Genomic DNA, 14,321 nt, shown 5'->3' with positions numbered 1-14,321 from the left:
ATTTTAGTAGAGACGGGGTTTCACCTTGTTGGCCAGGCTGGTCTTGAACTCCTGACCTCAGGTGATCCACCTGCCTCGGCCTCCCAAAGTGCTGAGATTACAGGCATAAGCCACCACGCCCTGCCCAAACTAAGATTTTAAAAAACCTGCTTGGTGACTATAATCCTACCATCTTCCATCATTCCTTCCATTCTTGCTTCTCAAGACAAAAATATTTATCACTACCTGCTAGCCACAGGAAGTGTACTCAATGCTATGAATACAGATATTAACAAAATATATGATATATGCCTTCAAGAAATTAATACTACAGTGAATAAGACAAAAAGGATATGTAATAGATAAGTAATACTTTTGAAGGAGGTTCCCAGTCAGGGTCCCAACCAAAAAGAAAAGCACACTCAAGATAATTTTGGAAGAGGTTATTTCCAAAGAGACTATTTACAAAGATATTAGTATAGGGAAACCACAAAGGATGGTGCAGTAACCTCGGGTTAGAAGTAGCCAAACTGTTACTACCACTGGGATCCAAGGACAAGAAGAGGAATTTGGTGTGGCCCTGGATGGAGGAGGAGTTACGCAGAATAACTATCAGGACAGTGACTTAACATTGAAGAACACAGCCAGCACAAGGCAAGCCCACAGGAAAAGCATAGCTGGGGTACTCAATACCCTGATCTCACCACCACCTCCCCCAACCCCGCAACTGACAAAATTATCTCCTGCGAGGATTACTGCTCACGCCTGTAATCCCAGCACTTTGGGAGACCAAGGCAGGTGGATCACCTGAGGTCGCGAGTTCGAGGCCAGCCTGACCAACATGGTGAAAACGCGTCTCTACTAAAAAATACAAAATTAGTCCGGTGTGGTGGTGCATGCCTGTAATCCCAGCTACTCGGGAGGCTGAGGCAGGAGAACAGCTTGAACCCGGGAAGTGGAGGTTGTGGTGGGCAGAGATTGTGCCATTGCATTCCAGCCTGGGCAACAAGAGCAAAACTCCATTAAAAAAAAAAAAAAAGATTTCTCCATTGTCTACTGAATTATTGCTGTTTCTTCTGCCACAGTCTGAATCTCCCTTCTTCCCTCCCTTTTCCTGTCTTCCTACCTCTGGTACCTTGTTATTTTTATATTTTATATACTATATTGTATTCCATCTATGGGACCTCTTTTTGGAAGGAAAAAAAGGTATTGGAAATCCTTAAACTCATGCCTGTAATACCAGCTTTTTGGGAGGTCAAGGTGGGTGGATCACTTGAGATCAGGAGTTCAAGTCCTGCTTGGCCAACATGTCGAAATCCCATCTCTACTAAAAATACAAAAATTAGCCCAAACTCGCTTGAACCCGGGAGGCAAAGGCTGCAGTGAGCCGATATTGTGCCGCTGCACTCCAGCCTGGGCGAAGAGCGAGACTCTGTCTCAAAAAAAAGAAAAAAAAAAAAATTGGTATGCTACCATTTGTAGGAAATATACATATATATGTAAATATCTATATTTGCATGTGTGTGTGTGCTGTGCATAAAGGAGTGGGGAGAATCTTTCTGGAAAAATGCAACCAGAAAGTGGTAACAGTGATTGTCTGCCTCTGAGGAAGGGGAAGTATGGGACTGGGCAATTGGAGTGGAAGGGAAAATATCTTTCACTGTATATATTTTATACATTTTGAATGTTGTATCATGTAAATTAATTACTTAGTGAATAAATATAGTGACCCCCATTTCAAAATGCAAAACAGCATATCATTATATATGAATTATGAAATATTCATATATTCATTTTATATGAACTATAAAATATGAATTATATCATTCATATTTCTGCCACCAGAAATTAACAACTGTTGACTTCTGTCAAATTGACTGTCAGTCCTTTTATGGCATGTGAAAAAAATAAAACTTTATATTTAAAGTTCTTTCAACAAACCGCGGCCAGTCAAAGTGGCTCACGCTTGCAATCCCAGCAAACTTTGGAAAGACAAGGTGGGCAAATCATTTGAGGTCAGGAGTTTCAGACCAGCCTGGCCAACATGGTGAAGCCCCATCTCTACTAAAAATACAAAAATTAGCGGGGCATGGTGGCACGTGCCTGTAGTCCCAGCTACTGGGGAGGCTGAGGCAGTAGAATCACTTGAACCTGGGAGGTGGAGGTTGCAGTGAGCTGAGATCACGCCATTGCACTCCAGCCTGGGCAACAGAGCAATATTTTGTCTGAAAAAACAAACAAACAAACAAGCAACAACAAAAAAAAAACCCCATAACCTGCCAGTCCCTTTCCTATTTCCCTAGGTGCAGTCACTACTGTGAGTTTGGTGTATATCCTTCAGGGTAATTCTTCATCCTTTTACGCACCTATATAAGCTTTCATAACCAATGTAAAGTTTTGCACGTGTATTTTAAGTTTCCAAAGCAATATCTTCCTCTATGCATAATTCTGCAACTTGTGCTTTTTTCACTTGAAACCATTTTGGAAATTATCTATGCTAATATACATAGAGCTATTTCATTTTACAATATTGTTCATTAATATTCTAGTGTATAAATACATAATATTTTGTTCCCCTTTTCTATTTTTATTTCTTTTCTACTAATGAAGGATTGGTTGTTTCCATTTCTTTGCTCTTACTAACAATGCTGCAATAAAAATCCCTAGATTTAGGAGACTAAGTCTCCTTAGTCACATGTGCAAGAGTGGTTCTCATGTATGTTTCCAGAAGTGGAACTGCTAGTCCTAGTTTCAGTTCACCAGAGCCAGCCAGATTGCTGCCCAAAGTTACTGTATCATTTTGAATTCTGCTAGACCTATGGAAGTATATCATTTTTTCCCATACCCTCACCAACATTTAATGTTGTCAGATTTTAAAGTTTTCCTCAGTCTGATGGGTGAGCATTTTTTACCCTATGGTTTTTGATTCATATTTACTAGTGAAGTTAGACAAACTCTCATGTGTTTATTAATCATTTGGATTTATTCTCTGTGAATTACATGTTTATATTCTTGGTCTGCTTTTTTGAGTTGGGTTCTTTAATTCATTCAATATTTAACACATATTTAAGAAATACCTACTAGGTGTCAAGCATTATTATTGTCCCACAAGTAACTATGTACCTCTGATTATGGTCCTCTGACTATTAACTACAATTTAATTTTACCTTTCTGAAGCATAAAATCCTGCCATCTACTAAAGTCATTTGTGTACTTTAATAACCTGTAAATCCCGTAAGTCATTTCACAACAAATATTTGTTTACCAGTTTATGGCTCACATATAGGTTGTATTACATCACCCAAGCAGTAAACTACTTCTGGATAAAATTACAAACTGAATTGAGAAATCCAGTCTGAAAGGCTGATATAGTACACAGACTTTAAAGCACCATCTTTTTTTTTTTTTTTTGAGAGGGAGTCTTCGTCTGTCACCCACGCTGGAGTGCAGTAGCATGATCTCAGCTCACTGCAACCTCCACCTCCCTGGTTCAAGTGATTCTCCTGCCTCAGCCTCCCGAGTAGCTGGGATTACAGATTACAGGCACCTACCATCACGGCCGGCTAATTTTTATATTTTTATAGAGATGGGGTGTGGGGTGGTTCACCATGTTGGCCAGGCTGGTTTGAACTCTTGACCTCAGGTGATCCACCCGCCTCAGCCTCCCAAAGTGCTGGGATTACAGGCGTGAACCACTGCGCCTGGCCTAAAGCACCGTCTTTAAACAAGGATAGTTATATAGTATGCAGCTTAGGGCACTCACACACCACTGAGGTATTACTTGAAGATGGCCAAAGATTATTCAACATACAGAAGGCTCCTGCATGCTGGTGGTTTCCAGAGTAGTATTCTGTGTGAATGCCCCTAAAGATTATTACAAATGATGTATTTGCTATTTACATATTATTTGCTATATTGAAATTTAAAGTAAAATATATACCTTTGTAAAATAAATGATGCTCTTTTCTTCATTAGCTCAAACTTTTTCTAAAGAAGGTATTCTAATCCACCAACCAGTTAACTTCAGGATTTGTTTTTTTTTAAAAAAAAAAAAAGTGCAGAAGAGTAGGCACTAAACTATATAGCTACCTCTGGACAGTAGGATTATATACTTCTGTTTTATATCAATTTTACAGAATGAACACATTAATTTTAGAATAAAATTATATATTTCAATATTTTTTCTCATATTCTTCCAAACAACTTGAAGAAATGTTCATGATATATTGCTAAGTAGAAAAAGCAAATTGTGGCCGGGCGTGGTGGCTCACACCTGTAATCCCAGCACTTTGGGTGGTTGAGGCGGGCAGCTCTATTGAGTCCAAGAATTTGAGATCAGCCTGGGCAGCATGGCGAAACCTCATCTCTACAAAAAATACAAAAATTAGCCAGTCTCATAACCTGGTCTCTAGACAGGTAGAAAGATAGATAGATAGATAGATAGATAGATAGATAGATAGATAGATAGAACTTTAAAAATAAAATTTAAAGAAGAAAAAGCAAATTGTGAAGTAATATTTATAGTATCATACCATTTTATTTTAAAAGTGTATATATGTACATAGAAATAATAAGCACTTTAATGTTAAACATCAAGTTTTTAGTGATGGGATCATTGGTATTTTTGTTTTATTCTTTATGTTTATCTATTTTCCTCTTAATATACTTCTAAATGAAAAAAGTCATATTTTTAAAATGGGAGTCTGTTTAATATCAAAAATCATTTGTGTCAGCACCTTTGCTTTAAAATAATGTTTTCCATTATCGGGCAGGGTACATGTTGGTCAAAGGATACAATGTTTCAGTTAGGAGGAATAAGGTCTAGAGATCTGTTATATAGCATGGTAAAAATAAATTTAAAATAAACATTTTCCATAATAATGTTTTTCATCTCACTCTGTCCATCTCAGTATTTCATTACAGGGCTAAGTTTGTTTTTTTAACATTTACCAATGCTCAGGAAGTTGTGTAACTTCTAGAATGGGCTGTGCCTGCTCTGCCAACGAGAAACAGCCAGTGCCTGAAAATAGCAATCACTTCTTCCACAAGGACTTAGTTTCTAGCCCTAGCTCTGTAGCAAATTACCTGTGAAACCCTGACAAAAAAATCTTTCTGAGTTGCAGGGTCCTCTCTTCTGTAAAGTGGAGATAATAATACCTGCCCTGCCTATTGTAATAAGTCTCGATGAGCAGGTAATGAAAAATATGTATAAGGCAATATTGAAGGCTGTGAAAAGTTATACAAATACTAGTTGATAATATTCTTATGTGATCTCTAAGTTCACAAAGAGAGAACCATCAACTTGCTTAAAGAGACAAAGAAACTTAAAATGATTAATCTTTCTTTAATCTCTTCCCCTGAAATACCACTTTGAGACTTTAATATTGTCAAAGCAACCATCGAAGAAAATAATAATTATCCTTATAGGCTCATAAGCCAGCTGTAATTCTCATGAAAAAGTAAAACAGAGCTGACAAAACACTGTTGCTATGTTTCCCCGGCAAACACAGGGACCTGCCACACTTGGTAGGTCAAACTGTTATCAATGTATAAAGAAAATCCAATACTTGCTCAGGAAGAAACAATTTTACCAAAGAGATCATTGTCATCATAATCATTATCATCATCTTCACAATTCACAGAAAATGTTAAAGTAGTATCTACTATACAATAAAAAGCTCAATTAATCAAAAGTCAATTAACTAAAACCAACAAGTAACCCAAAATATTTTCCAATACTCCTTTCTTTAAGCAAAATATTTTATAAGAACACAAAGTGATGTAAGAGTGTTTTAGCCGGGCGCGGTGGCTCAAGCCTGTAATCCCAGCACTTAGGGAGGCCGAGACGGGTGGATCACGAGGTCAGAAGATCGAGACCATCCTGGCGAACACGGTGAAACCCCGTCTCTACTAAAAAATACAAAAAACTAGCCGGGCGAGATGGCGGGCGCCTGTAGTCCCAGTTACTTGGGAGGCTGAGGCAGGAGAATGGCGTAAACCCGGGAGGCGGAGCTTGCAGTGAGCTGAGATCCGGCCACTGCACTCCAGCCCAGGCGACAGAGCGAGACTCCGTCTCAAAAAAAAAAAAAAAAAAAAAAAAAAAAAAAAAAAAAAAAAAAAAAGAGTGTTTTAAACACCAGAACATGTAAGCATAATAAGAGTGAGAATTCTGTTTTTGTGCCCTGTTATAATCCCAGTGTCTAGAACTGGGAATATTTGTCAACAAATATTTGTTAAATAAAGTTATTAGAACTATAAAATCATATATATTATTTATGATCCTGGGGCATCACAAGATCCTTCATTATCAAAGAAAGTTTACTTTAAAACCGATATGTTATACAATCAAGAGTAAGAACAAAGACTTTGCACAATGGTTGGAGACCTTAGTGTGTTATCCTTCCCACTTCTCTACCTTCATTTAATCAGAAAGTATTCAGAATTCTGAATATTTGATTATAAAAATTATTAAATATTGATGAACTGAAGTAGTCCCTGCCTTTTATGTTAGGGTTCCTCAACCCAATATCTGTTTCAAAATGAAATTTCTCTAGAAATTCATGCTGATGACAGGTGTTTTGGAAAGTCTTTTAAAAAAGTCCGTGAAATCAGTTGTGATGGCACCATCCATTGCATGCATTTCCTATATCTTAAATCACTCCTTTCTCCCTAAGAATTTACTTTCTTACACATATATCTATTATGGGTACAGGTGAATGTCTCACTTTCCCAGTGTTCTGTAAGCTTCTTAAGGTCAAGAAACTTACTTCGTTTCTCTTTATATCCCCTGAGAGAAGGTAAATGCAAATTTCTCAATAATAACAATAAAGGTAAGTAATCACATAAAAAGGCAGATACTTAGAACCCAGCAAGGGAGGTTCCCTTGACTGTAATTCCGCGGAGATTTTGTCAGTCACTGTGAGCATTCAGCATTTTGTATAACCTTTTGTTTCTACTTCTCTCCCAAGTTTATACCTTATCTCTGAAAAGGGTACATTTAAAGTTTTGATATTTTCACTTGCAAACAATTTACAGATAACGTGTAATCCAATCTGTATTTCATTAATATTTTTGCTTCTCAACATTTGTTGAGCGCCCCCTATGACAGCAGCATCATGTAGGTTGCTGAGGTATGGAAGTGAGAAAGAAAAGAAAATAGAATGTTGATTAAGACAGGCTTCCAGCCCTAGAGAAATTAGTAAAAGAAACCTGCAAGTGATAAAAATCCGATGTGACAATATCATGTGTGCATAGGCCAACTCTGTTAGAGGTGGGAGAATCACAGAGCTCCCCAAAGTAGGGGACATGTAATTGGATCTTGAAGGATGAACAGGAGTTTGCCAGACATTAGAGGAAATCAGCTTTCTGGACCGAGGGAATAGTATGTGTAAAAGGTAAAGAATGAAGAAAAGAGTAAATATTTCTAATGGCTGGTGTTACAGGCTGAATTGTGTCCCCCCAAAATCCATATATTGAAGCTCTAACCCCAGAACGTGACGGTTTTTGGAGACAGGGCCTTTAAAGAGATGACTAAGTCAAAGTGAGACCATTAGGGTGGACCCGATCCAATCTGATTGGTGTCCTTATAAGAAGAGGAAATGTGGACATGCAAAGAGACAGGAAGGATGATATGCACAAAGGAATGACTATGGGAGGACAGAGCGAAAAGATGACTATCTGCAAGCTAATGAGAGAGGCCTCAGAAGAAACCAAAACTGCTGGCACCTTGATCTTGGACTTCAGCCTCCAGAAGCATGAGAAAGAAATTTTTGTTGACCACCAGCCTGCAGTATTCTGATATGGCAGCCCTAGCAGACTAATACTGCTGGAATTAGGATGTCTGAGTGCTCATGGTTTCTCCTCAACACTCACATAATACAGAGAGCTTATCATCAGTGCACTGATTCATTATTTTATCATGATCCATTTATGTCAGTGTCTCTCCCCCAGACTTGAGGAAGGTCACAGTGAGCTCTAATTTTTATTACAGTTCATTTAATGTCTCCAGAACATTATACAGTGCCTTATACAGGTTCATAAAAAGCAACAAAATTTTTGAAATTATTGTATGTTATTGCACAAAACACTAGTTGCAAGTCTAATAAAAAAAAGTATACATCTACACTTATCACTTTAATGACTGCATTTAAGTGATTTTTTTTTTTTTTTTTCATGAGACAGAGTTTCACTCTTGTTGCCCAGGCTGGAGTGCCGTGGCACTATCTCGGCTCACTGCAACCTCTGCCTCCTGGTTCAAGCAATTCTCCTGCCTCAGCCTTCCAAGTAGCTGGGATTACAGGCATACGTCACCACACCAGGCTAATTTTGTATTTTTAGTAGAGATGGGGTTTCTCCATGTTGGTCAGGCTGGTCTCAAACTCCCGACCTCAGGTGATCCACCCACCTCGGCCTCCCAAAGTGCTGGGATTAGGGGTGTGAGCCCCGTGCCCAGCCCTAAGTGATTTTTATCCTCTTTAATGATTCCTATGACAGTACAGTGTATACATTTATTATTGCCAGTTTCCGTTAGAATAATTTTATCAAGTCCCCTAAAAAAAAACTCTCACAATGTACTTTAAAGAGATTTTGTTAATTTTTGGATTAATTTTGGGAGAATCAATTGTTAACGTATTACATTTTTTTTATCACATGACAAGGGATGTCTTCTCATTAACTAATTTACTTCTTAAAATTTACCTTGTATGTCTTTGTAATTTTTATTAATTAAGCTAGGTACATTTCTTAATAAATGTACTCTATGTATTTAAATTTTTTATTTCTAAATAAAATCTGTTTTATTATACTGTCTAACTATTAATAATTATTACTGGTCTAGAGGAAAATTACTTATATATTTATTTTGTAGCCTATCATCTTCCTATCTTTTCAGTTTTAATATAGTTTTTAAATTGATCCATGTGGGTTTTCTGGATAAGCACTCATATTACCCACGGGTAATGATAATTTTCTCTCTTCAAAGTATATATCTTCTTCTTTTTTCTTGTTTTATTGTGTTGGGTAGAATTTATAGAACAATATTAAATAATAGATATTCTCTCAGGCACTCCTTGTCTTCTTGGTTCAGTCTCTAGAATTTCTCCTATTTTTCCCATTAATTTCAGATAATCTTTTCTTATTTTGTCAAGGAAGTTTCTTTATAACAAATTTCCTATTTTATCAAGAATATTTCATTGAATTTAATCAATTACCTTTTTATCAACTAAAGCTATAAAAATTGTTAAAGCTCAAGTTGATTTGTACATTGGAAAGGTAACATTTGAGAACCATTACCTGTAACGGTAAGCACTTGTCCCAGACTATTAAGTAGCTATATTAGCATTGTTCAAAATCTTGGCACAGGCCTGGCATGGTGGCTCACACCTGTAATCCCAGCACTTTGGGAGGCAGACATGGAGGATTGCTTAAGCTCAGGAGTTTGAGACCAGCCTGGGCAACATGGCAAAACCGCATCTCCACAAAAAATACAAAAATTCGCTAAGTGCAGTGGCTCATGCTTGTAATTTCAGATACTCAGGAAGCTGAGGCAGGAGGATCACTTGAGCCCAAGAGGCAGGGGTTGCAGTGAGCCAAGATTGCACCACTGCACTTCAGCTTAGGCAACAGAGAAAGACTCCATCTCAAAAAAAAAAAAAAAAAAAAAAAAACCTTGGCACAATGGTTGTCTGCTCATGGGAAAGTACATTATATTTCTACTTTAAGGAGATGTAAGAAAGGACCAGCTGTGGAAAGTCGGCTTAATGCTATACCCAAAATTTATAAAATATGGCAGCCCAAATGTCACATACTATCACCTGAGGTAAACGGCTGTAGCATCCTATGGATTTACTCCTTTGATCTATTGATGGGGATATAGTGGAAAACAAAGGAAAGTTTCTGCCTAGGAAAATGCCTAGCATTACAGTAGGAACTAAATAAATATTTGTTCAATAAATTAATAAGTAAAAAATATTTAGGGTGCAGTAGCTTTTGTGGACGTAGTTCTTGGACACTTTTTTCAATTTTGCTCACGATTTTTAGTCAACTTAATTCTTGATTCTTAACTTAAATTTGACATTTGTTTTTCTAGAAAATAATTTATGTTACCCAAACTTTTTGTTTTCAACACATTAACTTTATAACTTAAAAAATTACCTCCATGTAAAAGAGAGTGATCTTCAATGGCTGTTTTGTTGATATCTTCAATTAAAGAGGTTTCTTTTCCTTTTTTTAAAAAAAATTTTATCTAAGGCCTAGGTTCTGTAATTTATACTTTTCTCATTAATTTCTAACTTTGACTGTGGCCTGTATAGCTTTTTGCTTTACTGAGATTATTTTTGTTAACAATGTTTATAAGTATTCCCAGAGTGGAGAAAAGAGGGTGTATTCTCTACGGGACATAAGGTGCAGCAGGTAAATAATAGGCCTTTTAATTTCATTGACACCCTGATACCTCACTCTCCACCCTCTTTTATTTGCTGAGCAGGAAAATGACCATGAAATGAGTGATTGGTGTTTATGGGTGTTAGCCAAGTGAAAAAATGAGTGTAATTGAACAAATTGATTAAACTATATATAAACAATAAGTCAAAATGTAAAAAGCCCATTATAAGATATATCTTTATTGATAGAAACATTTTAAAATCTTGGTTTAAGAGTGTTCGACTTTCCAATATAGAATGAAATCACTGATATTTTAAAACATGTAATCTTATTATATGATGAATATGAATGCAGTACTCACTTTTAATTAAAGAAAAACATGACAGTAATTGATAATTGATAACAGTTTTTTCTTTTTCTTTTCCTTTTTTTTTTTTTTTTCTGATATAGCGTCTCTCTCTTTCACCCAGACTGGTGTGCAGTGGTGTGATCTCAGCTCACTGCAAACTTGACATCCTGGGCTCAAGTGATCCTCCCACCTCAGCCTCCTGAGTAGCTGGGACTACAGACACATGCCATCACAGCTGGGCTAATTTTTGCACTTTTTGTAGAGACAGGGTTTTGCCATGTTGCCCAGGCTGGTCTCAAACTCTCGGGCTCAAGGATCCACCTACTCCAGCCTCCCAGAGTGCTGGCATTACAGGTGTGAGCTACAAGGCCCAGCCAATAATGTTTTTTCTGATTAAAACATACATGTTTATCATAGAGAGTTACTTAAAAGAAGGCAAGGTGATTTAAATTCCAGCTCCTTCATAGAATAGTACTGTGTCCTTGGATGAGGCACTTAATCTTTTCAGACCACTTATTCATCTCTTTAGACCACTTATTCGTCTCTGAAAGGGGATTTGCAGGTTGTTATAATAATGTTGATAAAGTATCTGATACTTAAGTTCCCAGTGAGTGGGAGCTCTTTTTTAGGAGTGAATTCTTTAAGATTTACATGAGTTTGATAGTGTCCTATCTCCAAATATTTTAGAAAGAAAAATCAGTATATGACACTTCCTTTGGGGAAAAACATACCTGCCAAAGGTATTGTTTTTGACTTCTAAAAATTAAACTAAAATTTGTGAAAAGCAGGTAGCGTTTACTATGTTGTGATATTCAGATTAGCAGAATCATATTGCCAGGTGGAGTATTCACTTACCTGTTCAAAAGACAGAGAAGTTAACAAAAATACAACCATCATCTGTATCTAGAGAGCACATAACATGAGAAGCAAAGCAAAAGCTGATACTTCAATGAGTCAAAACAGAAGTATAAGCATTTGTGAAAAATATAACTATCATTATCACTGGGTTCTTACCTTTGGTTGTTTAAGTAATATAACTTTGTCTTCTAGAAGTGGAAGTCACTGGTGTATCCAAAACAAACAGGGATATACTGTAAATCTTGACATCGTCAAAATCCGGGCCCCAATTTTTAAAAAATAATAAGCATGCTGATTTTTCCCTTTCCTTAAAGATACACAAATGGCTAGTTTTCAAAATCATTCCCAGGGTAATAAACAGTTCTGTCCCGTTGTCAAAGTAGGATTTTCATGACTCAGCATTGGATTTGCGGATTTACACGTGGATGAAAATAACAGCAACATCATTATCCTTTGCTTGAGTCTGAGCCTATTAATATGTATGAGAGTTAGGAATAAAAGAGGGGTTCTCAAGTCTATACCTCTCAACAACTTTGGAAGTAAACCAAAGGTAATATTGCCTGATGAATTTTATTAAAATTATACTTCCAACTTCACCCAGGGTTATAATCTTGAAAATAGTGTCTAGGTTTTCTATAAAGTATAATTACATTTTCAAATATAGTGCCACGATATTAAAAGTTATTTAAAATATTAATAGGATGCACTTCATTATTCATTGATCTTTTAATTGTGTATTTTATGGAGTAATTGCATATTTGACACATATCTGGTCAAGAAATAAAATAGGATAAAGCTGAGCTTGCCTGAAAGTATAATTCATACTTTTGATGCACAAAAATCATCACAATACTTCAGTTGGTGTCTCAATGTTACGCTAATAACCTAAAAGTAAATTTCCCTAAGAACTGTTTTATGCAATATATGACAGGCTACATATTCACAAAACTTTTGCTTATGGCTGAAAATCAGAATGACATGAAATAAATACTGTCTCCATTTAGCAAAATTGCCTTTATTTCCATCTATTAGCTCCAAAAATACATCATGCATTCTCCAGTATTTGCAATGTTTTTCCTGCTGAACAATGAACAACCGAGTAACACTTACTGCCTCAGTTGAATGGTTTCAGCTCCAGTGGGGGTAAGAGGCTCTCAAAAGAGGAGGCACCTCAAGATGCCTAGCAGAGAAAATTAGAGGAGTACGGTGTACCTTAGGAAAATTGACTTCTGAGTTCCAGAATTGTAAAAATAAATTCTTGTTTCTAATATAAAACATGCTTCATAAAAAGATATTACAGAAAGAAAGAAAGAAAAGAAAATGGAAACATAGTCTTACTATTTTGGGATAACCAATATTAACATTTTTCTTATACCTACCATTATATTTTTAAAATTAAAATTATTCTGATTTTATGTAATATTATATTATGATAATTTTTATATTGCTAAGTATCTAATGCATTCTTTTTAAGATTACATAATCTTCTATTGTATTTCATTATACCATAATTTATTGATTCATTTTCCTATTATTGGATATTTTTTCCTCTGGTCTAAAACATTTCAAAATGAATATTCTTCTTTTTTTTTTTTTTTTTTTTGAGATGGAGTCTCACTCTTTCTCCCAGGCTGGAGTGCAGTGATGCCATCTCGGCTCTCTGCAGCCTCCACCTCCCAGGTGCAAGCAATTCTCCTGCCTCAGCCTCCCAGGTAGCTAAGGTTACAGATGTGGGCTACCAAGCCTAGAAATTTTTGTATTTTTAGTAGAGATAGGGTTTCTCCAGGTTGGCCAGACTGGTCTTAAACTCCTGGCCTGAAGTGATCCGTCTACCTGGGCCTCCCAAAGTGCTAGGATTACAGGTGTGAGCCACTGAGCCCAGCCTCAAAATGCATATTCTTATTCTTCATTATGTACCTCTGTGACTAATTAGTGTTTACTTAGAAAGTAGATGACTGAAGTGTATTAACATTTTTATGACTCTAAATTCATATTGTTAATATAACTTTCAGAAAATTTATGTTTACCTCTGTTTGACTTTATAAAGTTAAATAAATCACTAGCATTTGTATTTTACTGCTTTCTTTCAACTCACATGGCAGTATCTTAAACCTATCTCTATGAAATTAGTTGTAAATTTGGTAAATCAAAATTTACCAAATATATCATTTCTAACTAATTTTTTGCAATCTTGTACTTAAACACATACCTTTAGGCAGCTAGTATACATGTTTTTGATAAATCCATCCCTGTTATAAAAGTTCCCAAATTAACACACGTGGCCTCTTGTGCCACAATTTAGCTTTATGCTAAAATTTTATTGTGTCCGTCCTTTTATATTATGCTCCTCTCTAAACTACATAATCTGCTTAAGAAAATAAGCCCCTTGGCGGGGTGTGGTGGCTCATGCCTGTAATCCCAGGACTTTGGGAGGCTGAGGCGGGCAAATCACAAGGTCAGGAGTTTGAGACCAGCCTGACCAACATGATGAAACCCCGTCTCTGCTAAAAATACAAAAACTAGCCGGGTGTGGTGGTGCGGTGCCTGTAATCCCAGCTACTCAGGAGACTGAGGCAGGAGAATCACTTGAACCCAGGAGGCGGAGGTTGCAGTGAGCCTAGATCACACCACTGCATTCCAGCCTGGGCAACAGAGTGAGACATTTTCTCAAAAACAACAACAACAACAACAACAAAAAAAAAACAAAAAGAAAAAGAATAAGCCCCTTGCCTTGAATACCATGGGAGTGCCTTAA

General features: G+C 36.6%; 1 protein-coding gene across 1 annotated transcript in view; it reads right to left on the bottom strand.

Annotated features, from left to right (window-relative positions):
* Positions 1-11,864, bottom strand: part of CNGA1 (cyclic nucleotide gated channel alpha 1) — a 46,664-nt gene extending 34,800 nt beyond the window's left edge. The window contains exons 1-2 of the mRNA XM_025386062.1: positions 11,723-11,864; positions 1,211-1,415 (exon numbers count right to left, since the gene is read on the bottom strand). Coding sequence (XP_025241847.1) covers positions 1,211-1,301 — 91 coding nt within the window. The 5' untranslated portion in view covers positions 1,302-1,415; positions 11,723-11,864. The remainder of the gene's footprint in view (positions 1-1,210; positions 1,416-11,722) is intronic.
* Positions 11,865-14,321: the final 2,457 nt, after the last annotated feature.

This window comes from Theropithecus gelada, chromosome 5 (assembly GCF_003255815.1).
Source record: "Theropithecus gelada isolate Dixy chromosome 5, Tgel_1.0, whole genome shotgun sequence".
Lineage (NCBI taxonomy): Eukaryota > Metazoa > Chordata > Mammalia > Primates > Cercopithecidae > Theropithecus > Theropithecus gelada.
Note: the sequence above shows the minus strand (reverse complement) of the source record. Positions and strands in the feature narration are given on the sequence as shown.